Raw genomic sequence first — 21,347 nt, 5'->3', positions numbered from 1 at the left:
ATCTTTAAAATGTTCTCATTTCACTCACTCTCATTTCACTCCTGCAATCAAGAAGTAAGATATAAGAGTCTGAATGTCCACATTCAGGAACAGCTTCTTCCCAACAACCATCAGGTTATTGAATACTATGAACTTCAACCACACTTCGAACTGCCTGGGTTGCAGTAAGGACTTTGGGCTTTGTTTTGTTTTTGCACTATATTGTTTTTTTAATTTATTGAACTTCTTGGGTTTTTTTTGTTCATTTATTATATCATCTATTGAGTAGTGCCTACAAATCTGTTGTGCTGCTGCTACAAGTAAGGATTTTGTTGCTCTGTTTGGAACAAATGACAATAAAACATTCTTGACTCTTGAATCTCTTGATTTATTGGAGTGGTGATGATGAGCTATCATCTTGATTTGGTCTCACCTCTGGTGAAGGTAGACCCACAATGTCGTGGAGGGTGGAATTGGTCTTAATCTCAGCAATGATGAAAGAAAGTTGATGCATTTCCAACTCAGGACTATGAATGAAACAATGATGGGTATTATGGGTGAGTAATTCCCATTTACGTACTCAACTGTCTTTCCCGTATTTATTTTTCAAGTTACTAATATGGGATAAACAGCTCCATTAATTCCCCCCAAGTTTAATTTACTTTACTTATCAATAAGCAGCTGTGCGTTAAGTTAAGTGGAACTTTAACTGCCCATGATTTGGTTGAGGACCGTTAGCATAGAAAAGATAATGGCCCTCCATTCGTGAAAAGTCATCCCCGTATTAAATATTGTCTTACCTTTGTGTAGTCAACAAGGTTTTGATATTCAATATAATTTCCACCACCAACAACAAAGACAATGGCCTGGAAAATAAACACACTCTGATTCTCTCTTGGGCTTTAACACAGCACTTATTTAAGTGTTAGTCTCTTTTGTCCTACAAACAGATTTGGGAAGCGAGGCTGTTCCGCTGAAGGGTCTTTGACCTGAAACATTAACTCTGTTTTCCCACAGATGTGGCCTGACCTGCGGATTTTGTTTTTTTAAATTTCCAGCATTTGCAGTATTATTATTTTAATTTCCAATTACTTGTTGAATTAACTGCTGCATCACATAAAAATGCTTTTCACTGTACCTCGGTACATATGATAATAAACTAAACAAAAACTATTTTCTCTTCCAGGAATGATCAACCTAAAGTTCTACTCTGCTGTCTGACGGGATTCCATCTGTTTCTCTTGCCTCGATCACCCTCAGTGGTATCTTTCCCTTCTTGCCGTTATTAAGGTATTGACCAAAACAGTTCTGCCAAACCTGAGACGTTAACTTTGTTTTGATTTGATTTGATTATTTCCAGCATTTTCTGTTTTTAGAACGTGGAAAGGTGCAGCACAGGAACAGTCCCGTCTGCCCACAATGTCTGCCAAACATGATACTAAAATTAACCAATCTCATCTGCCTGCACATGATCCATATACCTTAATTCTCTGCATATCCACATGGCTGCAATGCACCTCTTAAACACCACTATCGTATCAACCTCCACCAGTATTCCTAGCAGTGTGTTCCAGGCACACACCATCTTAATAAAAAGCTTGCCCCGCACATCTCCTTTAAACTTTGCTCCTTTCACTTTAAAGCTCTCTCCTCTGGTCTTTGACATTTCCACCCTTGCAAAATGTTCTGACTGTCACCTATATCTATGCCTCTCATAATTTTATACTGTATACTCCTAACAACCTTCGGTTTATTTAAAACTAATTCAATTATTTCTATTGCTTAAATATAACACATGAAAATCATTTTGGAGTACCACACAATTAGCAACAACAACTATGCACAATTGCTTTGATGTAGTTACATGATAAAACTAGATAAAATCTGTGCAAACTTGGAAATATATTCGATTATAGAATCCTTATGGTATTAGTTGTTATTTTCTCCACTATAGAAACTATTTTTCTTAAAGATTAGCACAGTGGCAGAGTGGCGCAGCAGTAGAGTTGCTGTCTTACAGTGTCAGAGACCGGTGTTACATCCTGACTACGAAGCTTTCTATACGGAGTTTGTACGTTTTCCCTGTGACCGAGTGGGGTTTCACCGGCTGCTCCGGCTTTCTCCCACAATACAAAGATGTATACGTTTGTAGGTTAATTAGCTTCAGTAAGTTGTAAAATTATCCCCAGCGTGTAGGATAGTGCTAGTGCACGGGGTGATCGCTGCCGACCTGGATCGGTGGGCCGAAGGGCCCGTTTCTGCACTGTATGTCTAAAGTCATCTAAAGAAAGTCATTACTAAAACACTTTGCATGACAGGCAAACGCATTCTTGCAACTGGATATCTTACTGCCCAGTTTCTGGTTTGAATGATCAGAATTGGAATGGAATCAGAATTGGAAGGGAAAGTGTTTATTATCTTTTATAGATGCAATTTTGGTTATTGTGAAACTATTATTTCCTTATGAAATGTTTGTTAAATTCGCCCACCCAATGTTTTCCCTTCTGATTCTTGCTGAGTCCTTTGGATGCTCATAGCTGTCTCCAAAAGGTCGATCTTAGGGTAATTACTATAAAGAGGACCTGTTGACGGGCAATGCGACCAGCAAGATTAATGTGGATCTGTTTTCACTCAACGTTTATACACAGGAACATGATCAGAAGATAAATGGACCACCACCAACAGCTGAACCACACTGATTTGTCCCCTTCTTCACTCATAGATGTTAAGGCCAATGGCAGACTTTTAAAACTCCCCACAGACCTCTGTGGGCTTGACACAGATTTAAAGCTGGGAGATTTTGATCTTGTGCTTTGGGAAACAGTGCTTTTAGCTATGAGGCTACTTGGGAATTTTTAATGTTAATTTTAAGGATTGATGGTTCATTAAAAAATAAAACAAATTTGATGGAACTATTACTTTAGTTTAGAGACACAGCATGGAAAGAAGCCCTATGACCCACCAAATCCACATTGACCATCATTCACCTGTTCACACTGGTTCTACGTTACCCCACTTTCTCATCTACTTGGTACAAACACACATTTTCAGGACATGCAAAGAAACTGGAACGGGGAGGGGAGGAGGGGAGGGTATCCCCCCGTCCAATTGGTACGGAACTTTTGCATTTTTCAGCTTTAAACTGTGCAATCTCGTGCATACTGTAGCGACTCTTTTAACTAACAATTGAATGCAACATTTATGCTTTAAATTGGATTAGCTATGAATAAGGTTAGGCTAAATTATATTCCTAATTACATTCCACAGTAGAGCCAGGTGCTGATCAACAGGTGCAGCACATGAATGATCTTAGTGGGGTGTCAAATGGGATAGTCGAGAATTGAGTTAAAGGGAAAGGGTTTCTTAAATGTGTGAACGGAGAGACAGAGGGGTGTAAAATGAGGGTAGAAGCAATAGGTAGCAAGGTGAAAAGTAAAAGTGGCAGGCAGACAAATCCAGGGCAAAAATCAAAAAGGGCCACTTTTCAACATAATTGTATAAGGGGTAAGAGTGCTGTAAAAACAAGCCTGAAGGCTTTGTGTCTCAATGCAAGGAGCATTCGTAATAAGGTAGATGAGTTGAATGTGCAGATAGCTATTAATGACTATGATATAGTTGGGATCACGGAGACATGGCTCCAGGGTGACCAAGGCTGGGAGCTGAACATCCAGGGATATTCAATATTCAGGAGGGATAGACAGAAAGGAAAAGGAGGTGGGGTAGCGTTGCTGGTTAGAGAGGAGATTAACGCAATAGAAAGGAAGGACATTAGCTTGGAGGATGTGGAATCGATATGGGTAGAGCTGTGAAACATTAAGGGGCAGAAAACGCTAGTGGGAGTTGTGTATAGGTCACCTAACAGTAGTAGTGGAGTTGGGGATGGCATCAAACAGGAAATTAGAAATGCGTGCAACAAAGGTAAAACAGTTATAATGGGTGACTTAAATCTATATATAGATTGGGTGAATCAAATTGGCAAGGGTGCTGAGGAAGAGGATTTCTTGGAATGTATGCGGGATAGTTTTCTAAACCAACATGTAGAGGAACCAACGAGAGAGCAGGCTATTCTAGACTGGGTATTGAGTAATGAGGAAGGGTTAGTTAGCAGTCTTGTTGTGCGTGGCCCCTTGGGCAAGAGTGACCATAATATGGTTGAGTTCTTCATTAGGATGGAGAGTGACATTGTTAATTCAGAAAGAAGGGTCCTGAACTTAAAGAAAGGTAACTTTGAGGGTACGAGACGTGAATTGACCAAGATAGACTGGCAATTGATTCTTAAAGGGTTGGCGGTGGATATGCAATGGAAGGCATTTAAAAACTGCATGGATGAACTACAACAATTGTTCATCCCAGTTTGGCAAAAGAATAAATCAGGGAAGGTAGTGCATCTGTGGATAACAAGGGAAATCAGGGATAGTATCAAAGCAAAAGATGAAGCATACAAATTAGCCAGAAAAAGCAGCCTACCAGAGGACTGGGAGAAATTCAGAGACCAGCAGAGGAGGACAAAGGGCTTAATTAGGAAAGGGAAAATAGATTATGAAAGAAAACTGGCAGGGAACATAAAAACTGACTGCAAAAGGTTTTATAAATATGTGAAGAGAAAAAGATTAGTTAAAACAAATGTAGGTCCCTTGCAGTCAGAAACACGTGAATTGATCATGGGGAACAAAGACATGGCAAACCAATTGAATAACTACTTTGGTTCTGTCTTCACTAAGGAAGACATAAATAATCTGCTGGAAATAGCAGGGGACCGGGGGTCAAATGAGATGGAGGAACTGAGTGAAATCCAGGTTAGCTGGGAAGTGGTGTTAGGTAAATTGAATGGATTAAAGGCCGATAAATCCCCAGGGCCAGATAGGCTGCATCCCAGAGTACTTAAGGAAGTAGCCGCCGAAATAGTGGATGCATTAGTGATAATTTTTCAAAACTCTTTAAATTCTGTAGTTCCTGAGGATTGGAGGATAGCTAATGTAACCCCACTTTTTAAAAAGGGAGGGAGAGAGAAAACGGGGAATTACAGACCAGTTAATCTAACATCGGTAGTGGGGAAACTGCAAGTCAGTTATTAAAGATGGGATAGCAGCACATTTGGAAAGTGGTGAAATCATTGGGCAAAGTCAGCATGGATTTATGAAAGGTAAATCATGTCTGACGAATCTTATAGAATTTTTCGAGGATGTAACTAGTAGAGTGGATAAGGGAGAACCAGTGGATGTGTTATATCTGGACTTTCAGAAGGCTTTCGACAAGGTCCCACATAAAAGATTAGTATACAAACTTAAAGCACATGGTATTGGGGGTTCAGTAATGATGTGGATAGAGAATTGGCTGGCAGACAGGAAGCAAAGAGTAGGAGTAAACGGGTCCTTTTCACAATGGCAGGCAGTCCTTGTACATGTCAATGAAAGTAAGCATGCAGGTACAGCAGGCAGTGAAGAAAGCGAATGGCATGTTGGCCCTCATAACAAGAGGAGTCAAGTCTAGGAACAAAGAGGTCCTGCAGTTGTACAGGGCCCTAGTGAGACCACACCTGGAGTATTGTGTGCAGTTTTGGTCTCAAAATTTGAGGAAGGACATTCTTGCTATTGATGGAGTGCAGCGTAGATTCACAAGGTTAATTCCCGGGATGGCAGGACTCAGAGAATGGAGCGGCTGGGCTTGTATACTCTGGAATTTAGAAGGATGAGAGGGTATCATATTGAAACATATAAGATTATTAAGGGTTTGGACCAGAATGCGGGAACTCCTCGCGACCATGAAGGCAACTACCCACGAACATGTGGCGACTGCATAATCTCCTGCAGTCGCCTAAAGAGTCGCCCAAGTGGGACAGGCCCACAAGGGTCACTCTCACTTGATTAGTAAGTTGATAAGTGATAGGAGCAAAATTAGGCCATCAAGTCTACTCCGCCATTCAGTCATGGCTGATCTATCTCTCCCACTTAACCCCATTCTCCCGCTCTCTCCCCATAACCCCTGACACCCATACTAATCAAGAATCTCTGCCGTAAACAAATCTATTGATGGCCTCCACAGCCTTCTGTGGCAATTAATTCCACAGTTTCACCACCCTCTGATTAAAGAAGTTCCTCCTCGTCTCGTTCCTAAAGTAACTTCCTTTAATTTTAAGGCTATGACCTCTGGTCCTATACTCGCCCACTAATGGAAACATCCTTTCCACATCCACTCTATCCAGGCCTTTCACTATTCAGTAAGTTTCAATGAGATACCCCCTCATCCTTCTAAACTCCAGTGAGTAGAGTCCCAGTGCCATCAAACGCTCATCATATGTTAACTGACTCACTCTTCGGATCATTCTGGTAAACCTCTCCTCTGGACTCTCTCCAGTGCCGGCACATACTTCCTCAGATATGGGGCCCAAAATTACTCACAATTAAGGGTGTCAGGGGTTATAAGGAGTAGGCAAAATAATGGGCTTGTGAGAGATAGATCAGCCATCATTGAATAGTGGAAAGACTTGAATGGCCTAATTCTACTTATGAACTAAAGTTTCAATCCGGATTTTTTTATCTCCAATTCTGTAGCTTCCACAAACATTCATTTTTGACCTACACCATTTCATTGATGCTTTATTTCCTTGGTACAGTTGCACCATCCATAGGTGTCATCACAAAGTGCTGGAGTAACTCAGCGGGTCAGGCTGCATCTCTGGAGAACATGGATAGGTGATCTTTTGGGTCGGGACCCCACTTCGGACCTTGTGTAAACTCTAGATCTTGACCGGTTCCCTTCAGTCCCGTTAAACTGTTAACTTTAATATCTGATATGAAATCAGGGGTGAGCCAGAATACAACAAGGACCAGCAAATGATATGTTATCTCATCTTGCCGCGAATCTCTCACTGACTTAACAGTGGTCCCTCCATCTCTCGATCAATGTTGAACTGCAGCATTCTGTTTGACCCGGAACTGAGCCTTATATTTCAGATCCCATTCATCGCCAACACTATTTATTAACAGCTGGCAGTACTGTATCTCATTAATCTCATTATCACAGCCACCAAAACACACATCACATCTGGAAGCCATTTCTCCAGGTGTCCCTTGCTGGCCTTGCAAACCTTCATTAACTAATTCTGGAAGTCCTTCTGTAATTACCTCCTCCTTCAAAAGTATCTATAACAATTATTTCATTCATCTTTGATAGCTTTGGCTTGAGATGATTCAAGGAGTGAAAGAATTTTCAAGTGTTGAAAGCTCCTTGCAGCTCTTATGGATGTCTCACATATCCCAACTGAGCAAATATACAGGCAATGCATTTTTTCATTGAATGAACTGTTTTTGTTCTGGTGTTCCGAAGTGCAAGAGATTTCATCATGCTCAGCTCTTGAAGCCACCATATTAATCATATTTGTCATAAAATAGATAAACAATATTGTATAATGGACAGGTTCAGCAACATTTATACAAAAATGTTTTACATTTGCACAGATATTAGAATTCAAAATAGTTACCTAAAACAAAGTAGGAAATTTAGCAGAAATTGAATAGCCAGAGGGAGCAGGGAGGGGTGCCTAAGGATTAGATCATGTAAAATTCAAAAGGGTTGTTGATATATGAACTGTAAGTGACTGGTTGTCATTTTGGTGCCAATATTATTGTGCAACTACTTTGATGACATTAATTTTTAAGCCTACAGTCTTGTTACAAATACACTAAAGTCAAATCCCTTCTCCAGATAATTAAGGATGGAAGGTTGAATTAGTTGGGTTGCTAGAATTACTTCCTCTAATCTACTTATTCATAACCTTATGGGCATAGAGAAAAATTACTTCAGAAAGAGGAAGAAAATTAATGTACGATGGATGGAATTAAAAAGTTTTCAAATATGGACACAGGTGTTAAATTTCTGATTTTTTTGTTGTTGTAAGAAACATTTTGCAAATTGTCCCTCGGGTGTAAGATAGAACTAGTGCACGGGTGATTGCTGGTCGGTGTGGACATGGTGGGCAGAATGGCCTGTTTCCACACTGTATCTCTAAACTAAACTAAGCCATTGTGAACTGGGGGTGCATTTAAAAAAACCTAAACATGCACTAACCCAAACTTTAAAAACTCAAGATATACTTTGTTGCTTTCTGGTGATCTAAAAAAAAATGGCATGGCCTTCCCAATCTACAAATCAAAGGTGCAGGAAAATATTGCCTGATCAGCTGCTCAAAACAATTTGCAGCAAATTGTTCCCATCAAAAACATAGGTTTAGAAACTGGGACAAATCTTGGCTTAATTTCTATTTACAGTGATCCAGGATATCTGCTATAGAAAATTAGAGGTTACTTCAGATGTAGAGTCTCCAAATGTTGACACCTATACAATTTGGTGATACAGTGCCCTCCATAATGTTTGAGACATTATCTATTGTCTATTTACAAAGACCCATCATTTATTTATTTGCCTCAGTACTCCGCAATTTCAGATTTGTAATAGATAAAATCACATGTGGTTAAAGTGCACCTTGTCAGATTTTAATAAAGGCCATTTTTATACATTTTCACCGTGTAGAATTTACAGCAGTGTTTATACATAGTCCCCCCATTTCAGGCCATCATAATGTTTGGGACACAGCAATGTCATGCCAACGAAAGTAGTCATGTTTAGTATATTGTTTGCATGCAATGCAATAACCGCTTGATGCATGCAATGATTGTTGAAATGATCAGAACACATTGTGGACCATGGGAGGTCGGGAACCGGATGTGAGAGAAGTGGCTGCTTTTGTTGGTGTCATGCCAAACTGTTGCACACTGTACAGGATTTCACTTTCTCATGAATGTAATCGGCCATGCCAGGCCAGAAAAACATCGCTCGTAGGACAGTTGCCTCAGCGCCTGGGTGCTCCGTATGGATGGCATCAAAATACTTGCTGTGCAAGGAGGCAAAGAAGGGCCGGATTGGGAGTGTAGATTGTGTTGCTTGTCTGGCCAACCGCACTTAATGACGGAGGAGAGCGACCGTAAGGTATCGTCGGCAGCAGTGTGAGCAACCAGGTCTTCCAAACAGGACGAAGGAACATAGGAGATAGTCATAACCAAGAAACTGTCATCTGATGTGGATGAACCCTCGCAGGTCTTTCGTGGAGCACGTGACAGGATGTCAGCCAGGTGCATGTCCTTGCCACATTTGTAGGTTAGAACAATGTCATACTTCTGTAGCTGTAGTAACATACGTTGAAGGTATCCTGGTGAGGCTTGTATCGGTTTGCTCAGAATGCTGATTAGGGGTTGATGGTCTGTCTCAATCGTGACCGTTTTCCCGAAGATAAAGTCATTAAACTTCCTGCATGCAAAAACGACTGCTAGCACCTCCTTTTCAATCTGGGCGTAGCGTGTTCAGTGTCCGTCATGGTGCGAGAAGCATAGGCAACAGGCCTGTTGCCGTCACCGTTATCTTGGAGGCAAGCTGCTCCTAAACCGTACTGCGAGGCATCACGTCAGTGTGACCGGTTGTCTAACATCAAAGTAGGAGAGAGTGGGGGGCTAGAGACACACTAATCTACAACGACTGCTTGAAGTCTGCGATTCATAGACATCGCCAGTTGTTGGGTGTCTTCTCTGGTGATGCTCTGCCAGGCCTGTATTGCAGCCATCTTTAGCTTATGCTTGTTTTGGTGGCTAGTCCCTTTCAGTTTTCTCATCAGCATATAAACGGCATGCTCAATTGGGTTCAGGTCGGGTGATTGACTTGGCCACTCAAGAATTGACCATTTTTTAGCTTTGAAAAACTCCTTTGTTGCTTTAGCAGTATGTTTGGGATCATTGTCTTGCTGTAGAATGAACCGACAGCCAATGAGTTTTGAGGCATTTGTTTGAACTTGAGCTGAAAGGATGTGTATATACACTTCAGAATTTATTATGCTACTACCATCAGCAGTTGTATCATCAATGAAGATAAGTGAGCCAGTACCTTCAGCAGCCAAACATGCCCAGGCCATAACACCCCCAACACTGTGTTTCACAGATGAGATGGTATACTTTGGATCTTGGGCAGTTCCTTCTCTCCTCCATACTTTGCTCTTGCCATCACTCTGATACAATCTTCGTCTCATCTGTCCACAAGACCTTTTTTCCAGAACTGAGGTTGCTCTTTTAAGTACTTCTTGACAAACTGTAACCCGACCATCCTATTTTTGCGGCTAACCAGTGGTTTGGATCTTGCATTGAAGCCTCTGTATTTCTGTTCATGAAGTCTTCTGCGGACAGTGGTCATTGACAAATCCACACCTGAATAGTGTTTCTGATCTGTCAGACAGGTGTTTGGGGTTTTTTCTTTATTATAGACAGAATGCTCCTGTCATCAGCTGTGGAGGTCTTCCTTGGCCTGCCAGTCTTTTTGCGAGTAGTAAGCTCACCAGTGCTCTCTTTCTTCTTAATGATGTTCCAAACAGTTGATTTCGGCAAGCCTAAGGTGTGGCTGATGTCTCTAACAGTTTTATTCTTGTTTCTCACTCATAATGGCTTATTTAACTTTCATTGGCACAACTTTGGTCCTCATGTTGATAAACAGCAATAAAAGTTTCCAAAGGTGATGGGAAGACTGGAGGAAAGACTAGGTGCTGAGAGCTCTCTTATACCTGCATGTGGGAGGCAATTAAACGCACCTGAGCAATTACAAACGCCTGTGAAGCCATGTGTCCCAAACATTGTGGTGCCCTGGGGGGGGGGGGGGGGGTATAAACACAGCTGTAATTTCTACATGGTGAAATCAAAATGTATAAAAATGGCCTTTATTAAATCTGACAATGTGCACTTTAACCACATGTGATTTTTTCTATTGCAAATCTCAAATTGTGGAGTACTGAGGCAAATAAATAAATGATGGGTCTTTGTCTCAAATATTATGGAGGGCATTGTACATCCACAGACTGAGGCATGAGGATCCAATGAAACCTTAATCAATAATAAAAAGTATTAGAACAAAATGAAAATAAACTGGGGTGCTTTGGAACATTTAGGCAATATATAATATGAGCAAAAATGTATGGGACTTGTGTTCCATTAATGCACATGTACATAATCCAACTATATTTCATTGCAGCTATAAAACAAATTTCTTTTTTTTTAAAATTCATTAGATATGACTTTCTACGTGTATCTAAAGTTAGTATTTTCAATGATGTTCCAGTAGCTTACTAATTGTAACCATCCTGAAATGGTCAGTATTCTTGTGTCAGAACTCATTATGACAGTTTGTGAAAGTAGTCTAGCGTTTGCAAATTATGAGAGCAACATACTAACCTCTTGGAATGGATTTTTGTTTCTTGGAACAGAGCTGCAAAGAAAGGCAAACAAAGTTATGGACTGAAGCTAGAAAGATGATGGTGCTACCAACTCATCAACGGAAAATGAATGCACTGAAGATATATTCTTGTAAGAAAAAAATAACTTACATTAAAAAGAAACTTCACCTATATTTTTAAGAGTCAGTTTTTTTGTGTCCAATAACTGGCATGCAAACATAAATAAGTTTTAAAGCAGCACAATCCTTCAGTCATAGAGTCATAAAACATAGAACACAGAACACAACAGCACAGGGTCAGATCCTTTGACTAACAATGTCTGAGCCAAACATGATAAACTAATCTCTGCCTGGACATGATCCACATCAATCCATTTCCTGCAAGTCTATGTGCCTGTCTAAAAGCCTCTTGCATGCCACCATCATATCTGCCACCACCACCACTACTGGCAGCCTGTCCAAGGCACCCATCACTCTTGTATAAAAAAAACATCACGCACATCTTATTTAAACTTTTCCCCTATCATATTAAAGTTATGCCCTCTAGTCTTTGGAATTTCCACCCTGGGAAAAAGGTTCCGACTAAGCTATCTATGTCTCTCATAATTTTATACACTTCCATCATGTCTCCTCTCAGCTTCCCATGCTCAAGAAAAAACAATCCAAGTTTGTCCATTAATTTCTCTTTATAGCCAACACCTTCAAATCCAGACAGCATTCTGGTAAACCACTTCTGCACCCTCTCCAAAGCTTCCACATCCTTCCTGTAATAGGGCAACCAGAACTGCACGCAATACTCCAAATGCAGCCTAACCAAAGTCCAATAGAGCTGCAACAACACTTCTTCATTCTTACCTATGAAGGTAAGTATACCATACGCCTTATTTACCACTCTGTCTACTTGCCACTTAGAATATAGCGTCATACAACACGGATTCAGGCTTTTGGCCCAACGTGTTAATGCTAACAGGATGCCCCAACTAAGCCAAAGAGGGACACAAGCAACTGCAGAGGCTGATTTACCAAAAAAAGACACAAACTGCTGGAGTAACTCAGTGGGTCAGGCAGCATTTCTGGATAATATGAATAGGTGCCGTTTCGAATTAGGACCCTTTTTCAGACAGATTGTGGTTGTGGTTGGGGATGGGGAGAAAGCCGGAAGAGAGGTGGGGATAGGACAAAGTCTGGTAAGTGATAAGTGGATATAGGTGAGAGGGGAGTAAAGATTGGCTGACGGTTGGATAAAGGCCAGAAGTGAAAAGTCAAAAAGTATGAGATAAGGATGGAAGTGGCGTAAATTGTGTAGCAAGAGGAAGGATTATAGGTAGGTAGAATCAATCAATCAACCTTTATTGTCATCTTGCAAAGCAACAGTTGTACAGTGCAAAATGAGAAGACGTTTCCCAGGGAATACCGGAGCATCGCACATGAAACTTAAACATTTCACATATAAAATAAAAACAATAAAAACAATCCAGTCCCTGATAAAACAGTACGAATAGTTAAAAAGTGCAGGTAAAAACAGCAACATTAAAATACAAGTAAAAACAGTCATAAATTGTCCAGGGCAGCTGATTTAAGTGGCCAGTGCCAGAGTTATTAAATTGTCAGTGCAAAAATCAACAGAATCAGGTGGAGTGACTGTTTAGCAGCCTCACAGCCTGCGGAAGGAAGCTGTTTAGCAGTCTGGTTGTCCGGGCTTTGATGCTACGGTATCTCTTGCCTGATGGCAGGAGATCCAGATGTGTGTGGAGGGGGTGCAGTCTGTCCTTTGCTATGCTCAGTGCTTTTTTCAGGCAGCGGCTCTGGAACAGTTCTTGTACCGAGGGTAGGGAGACGCCAATGATCCTCTCTGCTCCCCTCACTACCCTCTGCAGAGACTTCCTGTCTGAGCAGTTACATTTGGAGTATCACGTGTTCATGCAGTACGGTTGGGGGGGGAAGAGAAATGGGTGCAAGGTTGGGGGGAAGAGAAATGGGTGCAAACCCAAGTAGGCTACAGGAGGGGGAGGGGGGGGGGAAGAGGAAGTGTCTGTAATTTATCTACCTAGAATTTGATATAATCCCATTTACCCATGTTTTGTCCCTGTCCTTCTCAACCATTCCTCCCCTCCTAAACACCTCTATAGGAATACCCTGCAGCCTCCGGTGCTACAAGGAATAGAATTCTAATCTGCCCAACCTCTCCCTACAGCTCAGGCCAGCGAAACCTGGCAACAAATCTTCGCAGCACTTTTTCCAGCTTAATTGCATCTTTCCTATCGTGACCTAAACTGAACACAATTCTCCAAGTGCAGCCCCACACGCATCTTGTGCAAATGTAACGTAATGTGCCAACTTCCATATCCAATTCCTTGACTGATGAAGGCCAAAGGTGATTTTGAAAAGTTTAGACAGTTTGAGTATTGTCCAAAAACGTTAACGTTCAAACACACTTCAAAAGTTAGTTTGATAAATGATACTGTAATTCAACACTTGGCTTTCCAAATCCACTTGTTCTTGTGTATATTGAGTAATGAAAAAAATGATGTTTATAACCTGTTCCAAAGGTAATATTGTAAATGATGGATGCACATTTCATATTGAAACTGATTTGCCAGTGAACAAAATAATGCAATTGCACTATAACTGACATGTTTTGAAGATTAATAATGTATTAAACTTATTCAGCATAAAATCTGCCCTTTGTATGCTCCAACTGCAGAACTCTTGAAGAATGATGGATTTCATTTATTAAAATATTTCAAACATAATGATCTAAATTTAAACATGCAATAAGGGCGTAATTGCAAATCTGCTACCTCTGCTGCTTTTTAGTCTCATAGTGCTATTAATTTAGATGCTTTTTTGGTGCCAAGTTATATTTTTGATGTGTGATATTTGCTCAAATATTTTAACCTGCACTTTATTAAAAGTGATTTATACACATTAGTTATAATATATCTTTTTGGACCACAGGCTTTATCCACATTTCCCCCCCTAAATATATTTAGTAAGGCCCTCAGCTAGACTTGCCTGGATCGGGAGTTGCTCCAGTACACTGAGCATGTAGTAGGCTTTGGGCTTTTGTAAATGGCGCCAAAATATGGCAACTCGTGCATGTGTGAGCTATGCAAAAAGAATTTCACTATGCAGTGCCTACGTGACAGTAAAGAACCATTGAACAGCCCCTGATCTTGTACTACATGTCTTTTGCAGGTCGTAACTCAGGATACGTTATGATCTTGTTTTAAGAGTTTCTGTGGGTAGTTTTAGTGAGGTCAAAAAGGGCTATTTACTGTGGCCTGTGCTGTTCCCTGCATTTCAGTCATGCAGTAATGATCGCATCCACGATATCGCTGGACAGATGGAGTTCCTACTGTGAGTCAAGGAGCCGGACTTTGGTGAATAGGAGGAGAGGTTGAGGAGGGCCCTGGCGATGACCTCTCCTGTGGCAGACAGCCGGGTAGACGACCTCTCTGTAGTTACAACTGGATGCCTCCTTACTTGAAGATGGTCATGATTATAGCATCGCTGAGGTGAACCTGAATATCCACCAACTCCAACGCTTGCCATCTGCGAAAGAAGGTAGGCTTCCCATCTTGGCCCCATTTAGTGACCTCAGAACGCATCAAGCTAGATTGCAAAAAAGTCAACCTCAATTCAGGGGAATTTCCCAAGAAGAATTATATCACAGGTCTTGCGTACTTTTCTGAAATACATATTTCTGGAAGGAAACCAAAATGGTGGATGAGTCTCATTCTGTGGATATTTTACGTCCAGAAAGGTGCATACAATGTGTAGGAAAGAACTGCAGATGCTGATTTAAATCAAAAATAGACACAAAATGCTGGAGTAACTCAGCGGGACAGGCAGCATCTCTGGAGAGAAGGAATGGGTTAAGTTTCGGGTTGAGACCCTTATTCTGAGGAAGGGTCTAGACTTGAAACGTCACCCATTCATTCTCTCCAGAGATGCTGCCTGTCCACACCAATACAGTTCCACTAAATAGCAAGAGTGGGAACAATTCTGATTTCTCAATTGTTACCAAGTGAATCCACAAGACACTCCTGCTGCCTCATCCAAGATGTGCTAGACTTGGAATCATTTTCAGTGGTATTCCTCTGTACTGCATCACATGATTTACACATCCATCAATCCATTTGGGGGTCCAAGAATAAAGAATTTCATGCACAATGAGAAACAAGCTAAGCTTGTCATTTATTTGAATTAAGAGCTCAATGCTCTTAAGACAGTGGAATTGATTGTAGACTAGGAGAGCTCCCCCTCAACTCCCCCCACTCACCATCAACAACACCAGTCACATCTGTGGAGTAATTTAAATTCCATGGAACCATCATCTCCAGGGACCTAAAATGGGAGGCCACCACTGACTTCACAGTCAAAAAGGTCCAACAGATGATGTACTTCCTGTGGCAGCTGAGAAAATGCAATCTGCCACAGGCAATGATGGTCCAGTTTTATACTGTCATCATAGAGTCTGTCCTCACCTTCTCCATCATGGTCTGGTTTGGCTCAGCCACCAAGCTTGACATCCAGAAAAACAGCTTTTTTTCACGAGCAGTACCTCTACTCAACAACCTAAAGTTTGTAGCTTCCTTTTGCTCTGGGATTTTGTTTAATTCTTCACATGTTTAAATTATAATGTATTATTCTTAATTATTTACTGTATATCGTGTTGTTACTTACGAGCAAAACACCAATTCCTTGTATGTATACATACTTGGCTAATAAAATGTATTCAATTCAAAATGTATTCAATTCAAATGTAATTCAAACGTTCTGTAATAGTGAAGATTTGCTGAAGAAGCCCAGAGCATTGTGTTAGGGATTAAAATAACAGATTAAAATAGTATCAAACTTTGGAAGTGGTTTGTTGCTTGTTAGTTTGGCCACAGGAAGCTTTCCTTAAAAAAAGTCATTTACAATAAGAGCAGATAATAAAGAATATGAATGTTTATAATATTTGTTACTGATTTTTAAAGTGACCAGAATCCTTTGAAATTACATTCTGCTAAATGGAAATAATTATTGCACAGTAACCCAATTTTCAAAACATATTGAAAATTTCTCCTTTTGCAGGATTACTTTGCAATTTTCTTTTTAAACCTCTTCTGTAGGAATTCTTTGAACTTGCAAGGACCAACTATTTTAGTTTAGTTTATGATCTCAAGTACCGAGGTACAGTGAAAAGCTTTTTTTTGCGTGCTATCCATCCAGAAAGACTGTACATGATTACAATTGAGCCATCCAGTGTACAGGTACAGGATAAAGGGAATAATGTTTAGTGCAAGATAAAGTCCAGTAAAGTCTGACTGAAGATAGTTCGAGGGCCTCCAACCCTGTTATTAAACTCTGAACACATACTCCTTAAATGTAACCTACATTTGTTGCTGGAGGTACATGGTGAATTGTATGGAGCTTACCTCTCACTGCCACGGAGCATTTTTGGATCAAAGTATCTGTAGTCATCGGTTTCCTATAGAAACAGTGTAGATACTTTTAGTTCCATTGTAGAATTTCACAAAGCAATTTTATAAAATGTGATTTAAACGCAATACTTCTCTTTACCTTGGCCAGTAAAAGTGGACATTGAGCCTTATGACAATAATTTGTTTTGAAATGTTCTTATCTACTTTGACTTTACTGTAAACTTTAGAGATCCAGCACGGAAACAGATCCTTTGGCCCACCGAGTCCGCGCCAACCAGCGATCATCCCACACACACTATTGCTATTGAGTCACTGGAATGTTATGCTGCATGAATTATTCCAATTAATTTTTTTTTAGCACATCCTACCCTTTGGTTAAATTTAAACCTTCTCACTACTTAAGAAACAGATTTTCTTCAAAACTAAAATTGCAAACATGGATGACATCAGCATGGAGAAAGAACATTTATCATGTCACCAACCAAGGAAAAACAATGTACGTTCTGTTGGCATTCGGATGTTTAATTCATTCCACAGATGGTAGGACTAACAAGTCAACACTAAAATAATTCATTGCATTCTCAGAAAGACTGCCTTGGCTATATAATATGCCAAAAGTTGAAGCATTGGTCTAAAGCATGTTCCAACCTATTGGTTAATTCCCAAAATGTCTGATCTAACTAACTGTTGGACTTACTTACAATAGCCAAAATGAAATATACAAAATAAGCATTCGCTACATTTCATTAAAGTACGTGTTCATTCACTTTGTTTCCTATTGTTTAGATTCCCCAGAAGAGAGCGCAACGGCAATCAGTTCAGAATGCTGATGATCCAAGATAGTGGACCGAGAAGACATACTTTCCATACTTCCCTGGCAGCATGGGCCAGGCACCTACCATTTTCTCTTTAATCACATTTGTCATATAGCTCTCCAAAAATAGTTCCCCTCTCTCCCTAAACCGATCCCTCCAGTGTACGATCTTTCTACCCTGGGGGAAAATGTTCTCTGACAATCTACCCAGACTGGGCACCATGTTATAGGAAAGATATTGTCAAGCTGGAAAGAGTGCAGAGAAGATTTACAAGGAAGTTGCCAGGGCTCGAGGGCCTGAGCTATAGGGAGAGGTTTAGCTGGCTAGAGCTTTATCCCTATATCAAGGAATTCCTTATTCTTACCAATTATCAACTCCTACCTTAGCAAGAAAATGGACCAACTATACCAATTTTCCCACCGCCACAATCGATTTTAGACTTCAGAGATAGGTGCGGAAACAACCAAGGAACTGATTGTGGACTTTGGAAGGAGTAGGATGGGGACCCACAGTCCCGTTTATATCAACGGGTCGATGGTTGAAAGGGTCAAGACCTTCAAATTCCTGGGCGTGCACATCTCTGAAGATCTTTCCTGGTCCGAGAACACTAATGCAATTATCAAGAAAGCACATCAGCGCCTCTACTTCCTGAGAAGATTACGGAGAGTCTAGGAGGACTCTCTCTAACTTCTACAGGTGCACAGTAGAGAGCATGCTGACCGGTTGCATCATGGCTTGGTTCGGCAACTTGAGCGCCCAGGAGAGGAAAAGACTACAAAAAGTAGTAAACACTGCCCAGTCCATCATCGGCTCTGACCTTCCTTCCATCGAGGGGATTGATCGCAGTCGCTGCCTCAAAAAGGCCGGCAGCATCATCAAGGACCATCACCATCCTGGCCACACACTCATCTCTCTGCTACCTTCAGGTAGAAGGTACAGGAGCCTGAAGACTGCAACAACCAGGTTCAGGAATAACTGCTTCCCCGCAGCCATCAGGCTATTAAACCTGGTTCGGACAAAACTCTGATCATAAATAACCCATTATCTGTTATTTGCACTTTATCAGTTTATTTATTCATGTGTGTATATATTTATATAATGGTATATGGACACACTGATCTGTTTTGTAGTAAATGCCTACTATGTTCTGTGTGCTGAAGCAAAGCAAGAATTTCATTGTCCTATCAGGGACACATGACAATAAACTCACATGACTTGAGTCCACGCCGACCAGCGTTCACCCCGTACACTAGCTCTATCCTACACACTAGGGACAATGTATAATTTACAGAAGCCAATTAACCTAAAAACCTGTACGTATTTGGAATGTGTGAAGAAATTGGAGCACCCATCGAAAACCCATGGATCACGGGCAGAATGGATAAACTCCATACAGAGAGCATCTGTAATCAGAATCGAACCTGGGTCTCTGGCGCTGTGAGGCAGCAACTCACCATTGAGCCACTGTGCCACCCAGTCTTTCCACTGATGAGCATTTGAGCAAGTACTGCCCTAATTCTGTTTCTCACTCAACCAGGCTGAACTCTACCCAAATGGTAGACACTGGCACAACCATTGGTGGTAGTTCCACACCAAACGGCCAGTTTTTCTCACTCTAAGTGCTGATGAGTATTGGGATTTAGGCACAGACTCTGAAGACCCAAATTTACTGGCCAAACTGCACCAGCCATTTCCTAGTTTTGTTGCTTCCTTGAATCTTCTTGAAGTCCAGAAAGGAAGCTGGTGCTTGCTGAGATTTACTCAAGTGTATAATAGGGGAAATGTTCTTTTAGTTTAGTTTAGTTTATTGTCAAGGGTCCCGAAGTACAGTGAAAAAAAAGCTTTTTGTTGTGATCGGCTTAGAATAAAGGGGAGGTCATTTAAGACTGAGGTGAGAAAAAACCGTTTTCTCCCAGAGAGTTGTGAATTTATGGAATTCATTGCCACAGAGGGCAGTGGAGGCCAAGTCACTGGATGGATTTAAGAGACAGTTAGATAGAGCTCTAGGGGCTAGTGGAGTCAAGGGATATGGGGAGAAGGCAGGCACGGGTTATTGATAGGGGAAGATCAGCCATGATCACAATGAATGGCGATGCTGGCTCGAAGGGCCGAATGGCCTCCTCCTGCACCTATTTTCTATGTTTCTATGTTGTGTGCTAACCAGTCAGCAGAAAGACTATAGATGATTGTGAATATGATCCTTCTGTGATGTGGTATGTACGCAAGCTGCGCTACAATTCTCTTGTATTTATTTTGGTCTAATATGAACAATGATTTTCATCAATGTATTTCAATACAATAGTAAAAATAATAATATACTTTTGAATGGAATATTATGGAAGTTGCTTCACACAATTTTATAAAGGAAGTTTGATACTTTTTACACTGCACTTTCAGATGCTGGCAAAATCTGATTTTACAAAGCTCAAGCTGATAGACCTATTTCAGCTGAAAGTTGTCTAGAAACAAGGAACACCCTTGTGAAATTGTACAGATTAAGTAATCTGGAAAAGCGGTGCAACAAATTGAGAAGTTAAATGCCAATGATTTTTGATAAGTACAGATATTTGTGTTATTTTACCTTGCATTTTTGAACAAGGCTAAATCGCGATATTTACTCACGGGATTTGATTTCATCTCTATTAGGTTGTCCAAGATACGAGTCACTGGTAGATTCTGAAAATGGAGATAAGAATTTTATCAATTATTAGCCATGGAGAATGTCTGTGAAAAACCCATGTTCATTAAGGCTCTTTGATAAAGATTATATACAGTCTGGCATTTATTCTTGAAGCATAATATTTCAACATTAAAATATAGGAACTGATAAGAATCACATTGTAATTGTTCTATATACATATCATTCCATGTCATTGTAGAGTAAGAAAGGCTCAAAATGCTGGAGTAACTCAGCGGGTCAGGCAGCGTTTCTGGAGCACATGAATAAATGATATTTCAGGTCAGGCTTCTTCAGACTCGAAACATCACTTTCCCATATTCTCCAAAGATGCTACCTATCCACCGAATGTTGCTTGTCTAGCCCTCCCTTCTTTTCTTATTTGCTTGTATGTGTTAAATGTATGTTTTTAGTGTTCTCTAGCTTGTTTTATGTGGGGAGTGGGGGGGGGTTGGAGGAAGCTTTTTCTAATCTCTTACCTTCTATGGAGATGCAATTTTTTTCCGTATCACATCTCCATCCACACTGCGGCCTAACATCGAGGAGTAGGCGGCCTTTGCTGGAGACCGACTGTGAGAGCTCCACCACGGGTGCCTGCGGATTTAACATCACGGAGCCCGAGATCCCTTTGCCAGGGATCGACCTCTGAGCTCTACAGTGGAAGCCTGTGGACTTTAACATTGTGGAGCTCGCAGTCTCTGTTCAGAGTCCGACATCGAGGACTCCAAGCCGTAGGAACTTCAACCACCCCGACGCGGGATCATTGATCGCCTCGACGCAGAGGCTTTGATCGCCGGCTGCGGGAGCTTCGATCGCGCTGACTGCGGATGGTTCTACTGCCTCGACCGCGGGAGAATAAAGAGGAAGAAGATTGGACTTTATTGCCTTCCATCACAGTGAGGAACATGGGGAATCCACTGTGGTGGATGTTTATGTTAACTATTATGTAGATGTTGCTTTTTTTTTTAGTATGGCTGCATGGTAATTCGTATTTCACTGTACCTTAATTGGTACATGTGACAATAAACAGACCTTGACCTTGAAATCGAACCCGCTGAGTTACTCCAGCATTTTGTGTCTTTCTTTTGGTAAACCATCATCTGCAGTTCCTTGCTGTTACATTATATACATTTATAAACATTATATACATGTTACAATGTGTACATTGGGTATGCAAGCAAA

At 40.9% G+C, this 21,347-nt stretch overlaps 1 protein-coding gene across 2 annotated transcripts in view; it reads right to left on the bottom strand.

Annotated features, from left to right (window-relative positions):
- Positions 1 to 21,347, bottom strand: part of scfd1 (sec1 family domain containing 1) — a 128,568-nt gene that overhangs the window by 7,501 nt on the left and 99,720 nt on the right. For both annotated transcript variants that reach the window (XM_033026988.1, XM_033026989.1), the window contains 4 exons: positions 20,111 to 20,164; positions 16,668 to 16,720; positions 11,241 to 11,274; positions 780 to 845 (listed from right to left, as the gene is read on the bottom strand). In XM_033026988.1, the coding sequence (XP_032882879.1) occupies positions 780 to 845; positions 11,241 to 11,274; positions 16,668 to 16,720; positions 20,111 to 20,164 (207 nt within the window). The remainder of the gene's footprint in view (positions 1 to 779; positions 846 to 11,240; positions 11,275 to 16,667; positions 16,721 to 20,110; positions 20,165 to 21,347) is intronic.

The sequence above is a fragment of the Amblyraja radiata genome, chromosome 9, assembly GCF_010909765.2.
Source record: "Amblyraja radiata isolate CabotCenter1 chromosome 9, sAmbRad1.1.pri, whole genome shotgun sequence".
In the NCBI taxonomy this organism is placed as follows: domain Eukaryota; kingdom Metazoa; phylum Chordata; class Chondrichthyes; order Rajiformes; family Rajidae; genus Amblyraja; species Amblyraja radiata.
The sequence above is the reverse complement of the archived record's forward strand: the minus strand, read 5'-3'. Positions and strand labels throughout refer to the sequence as shown.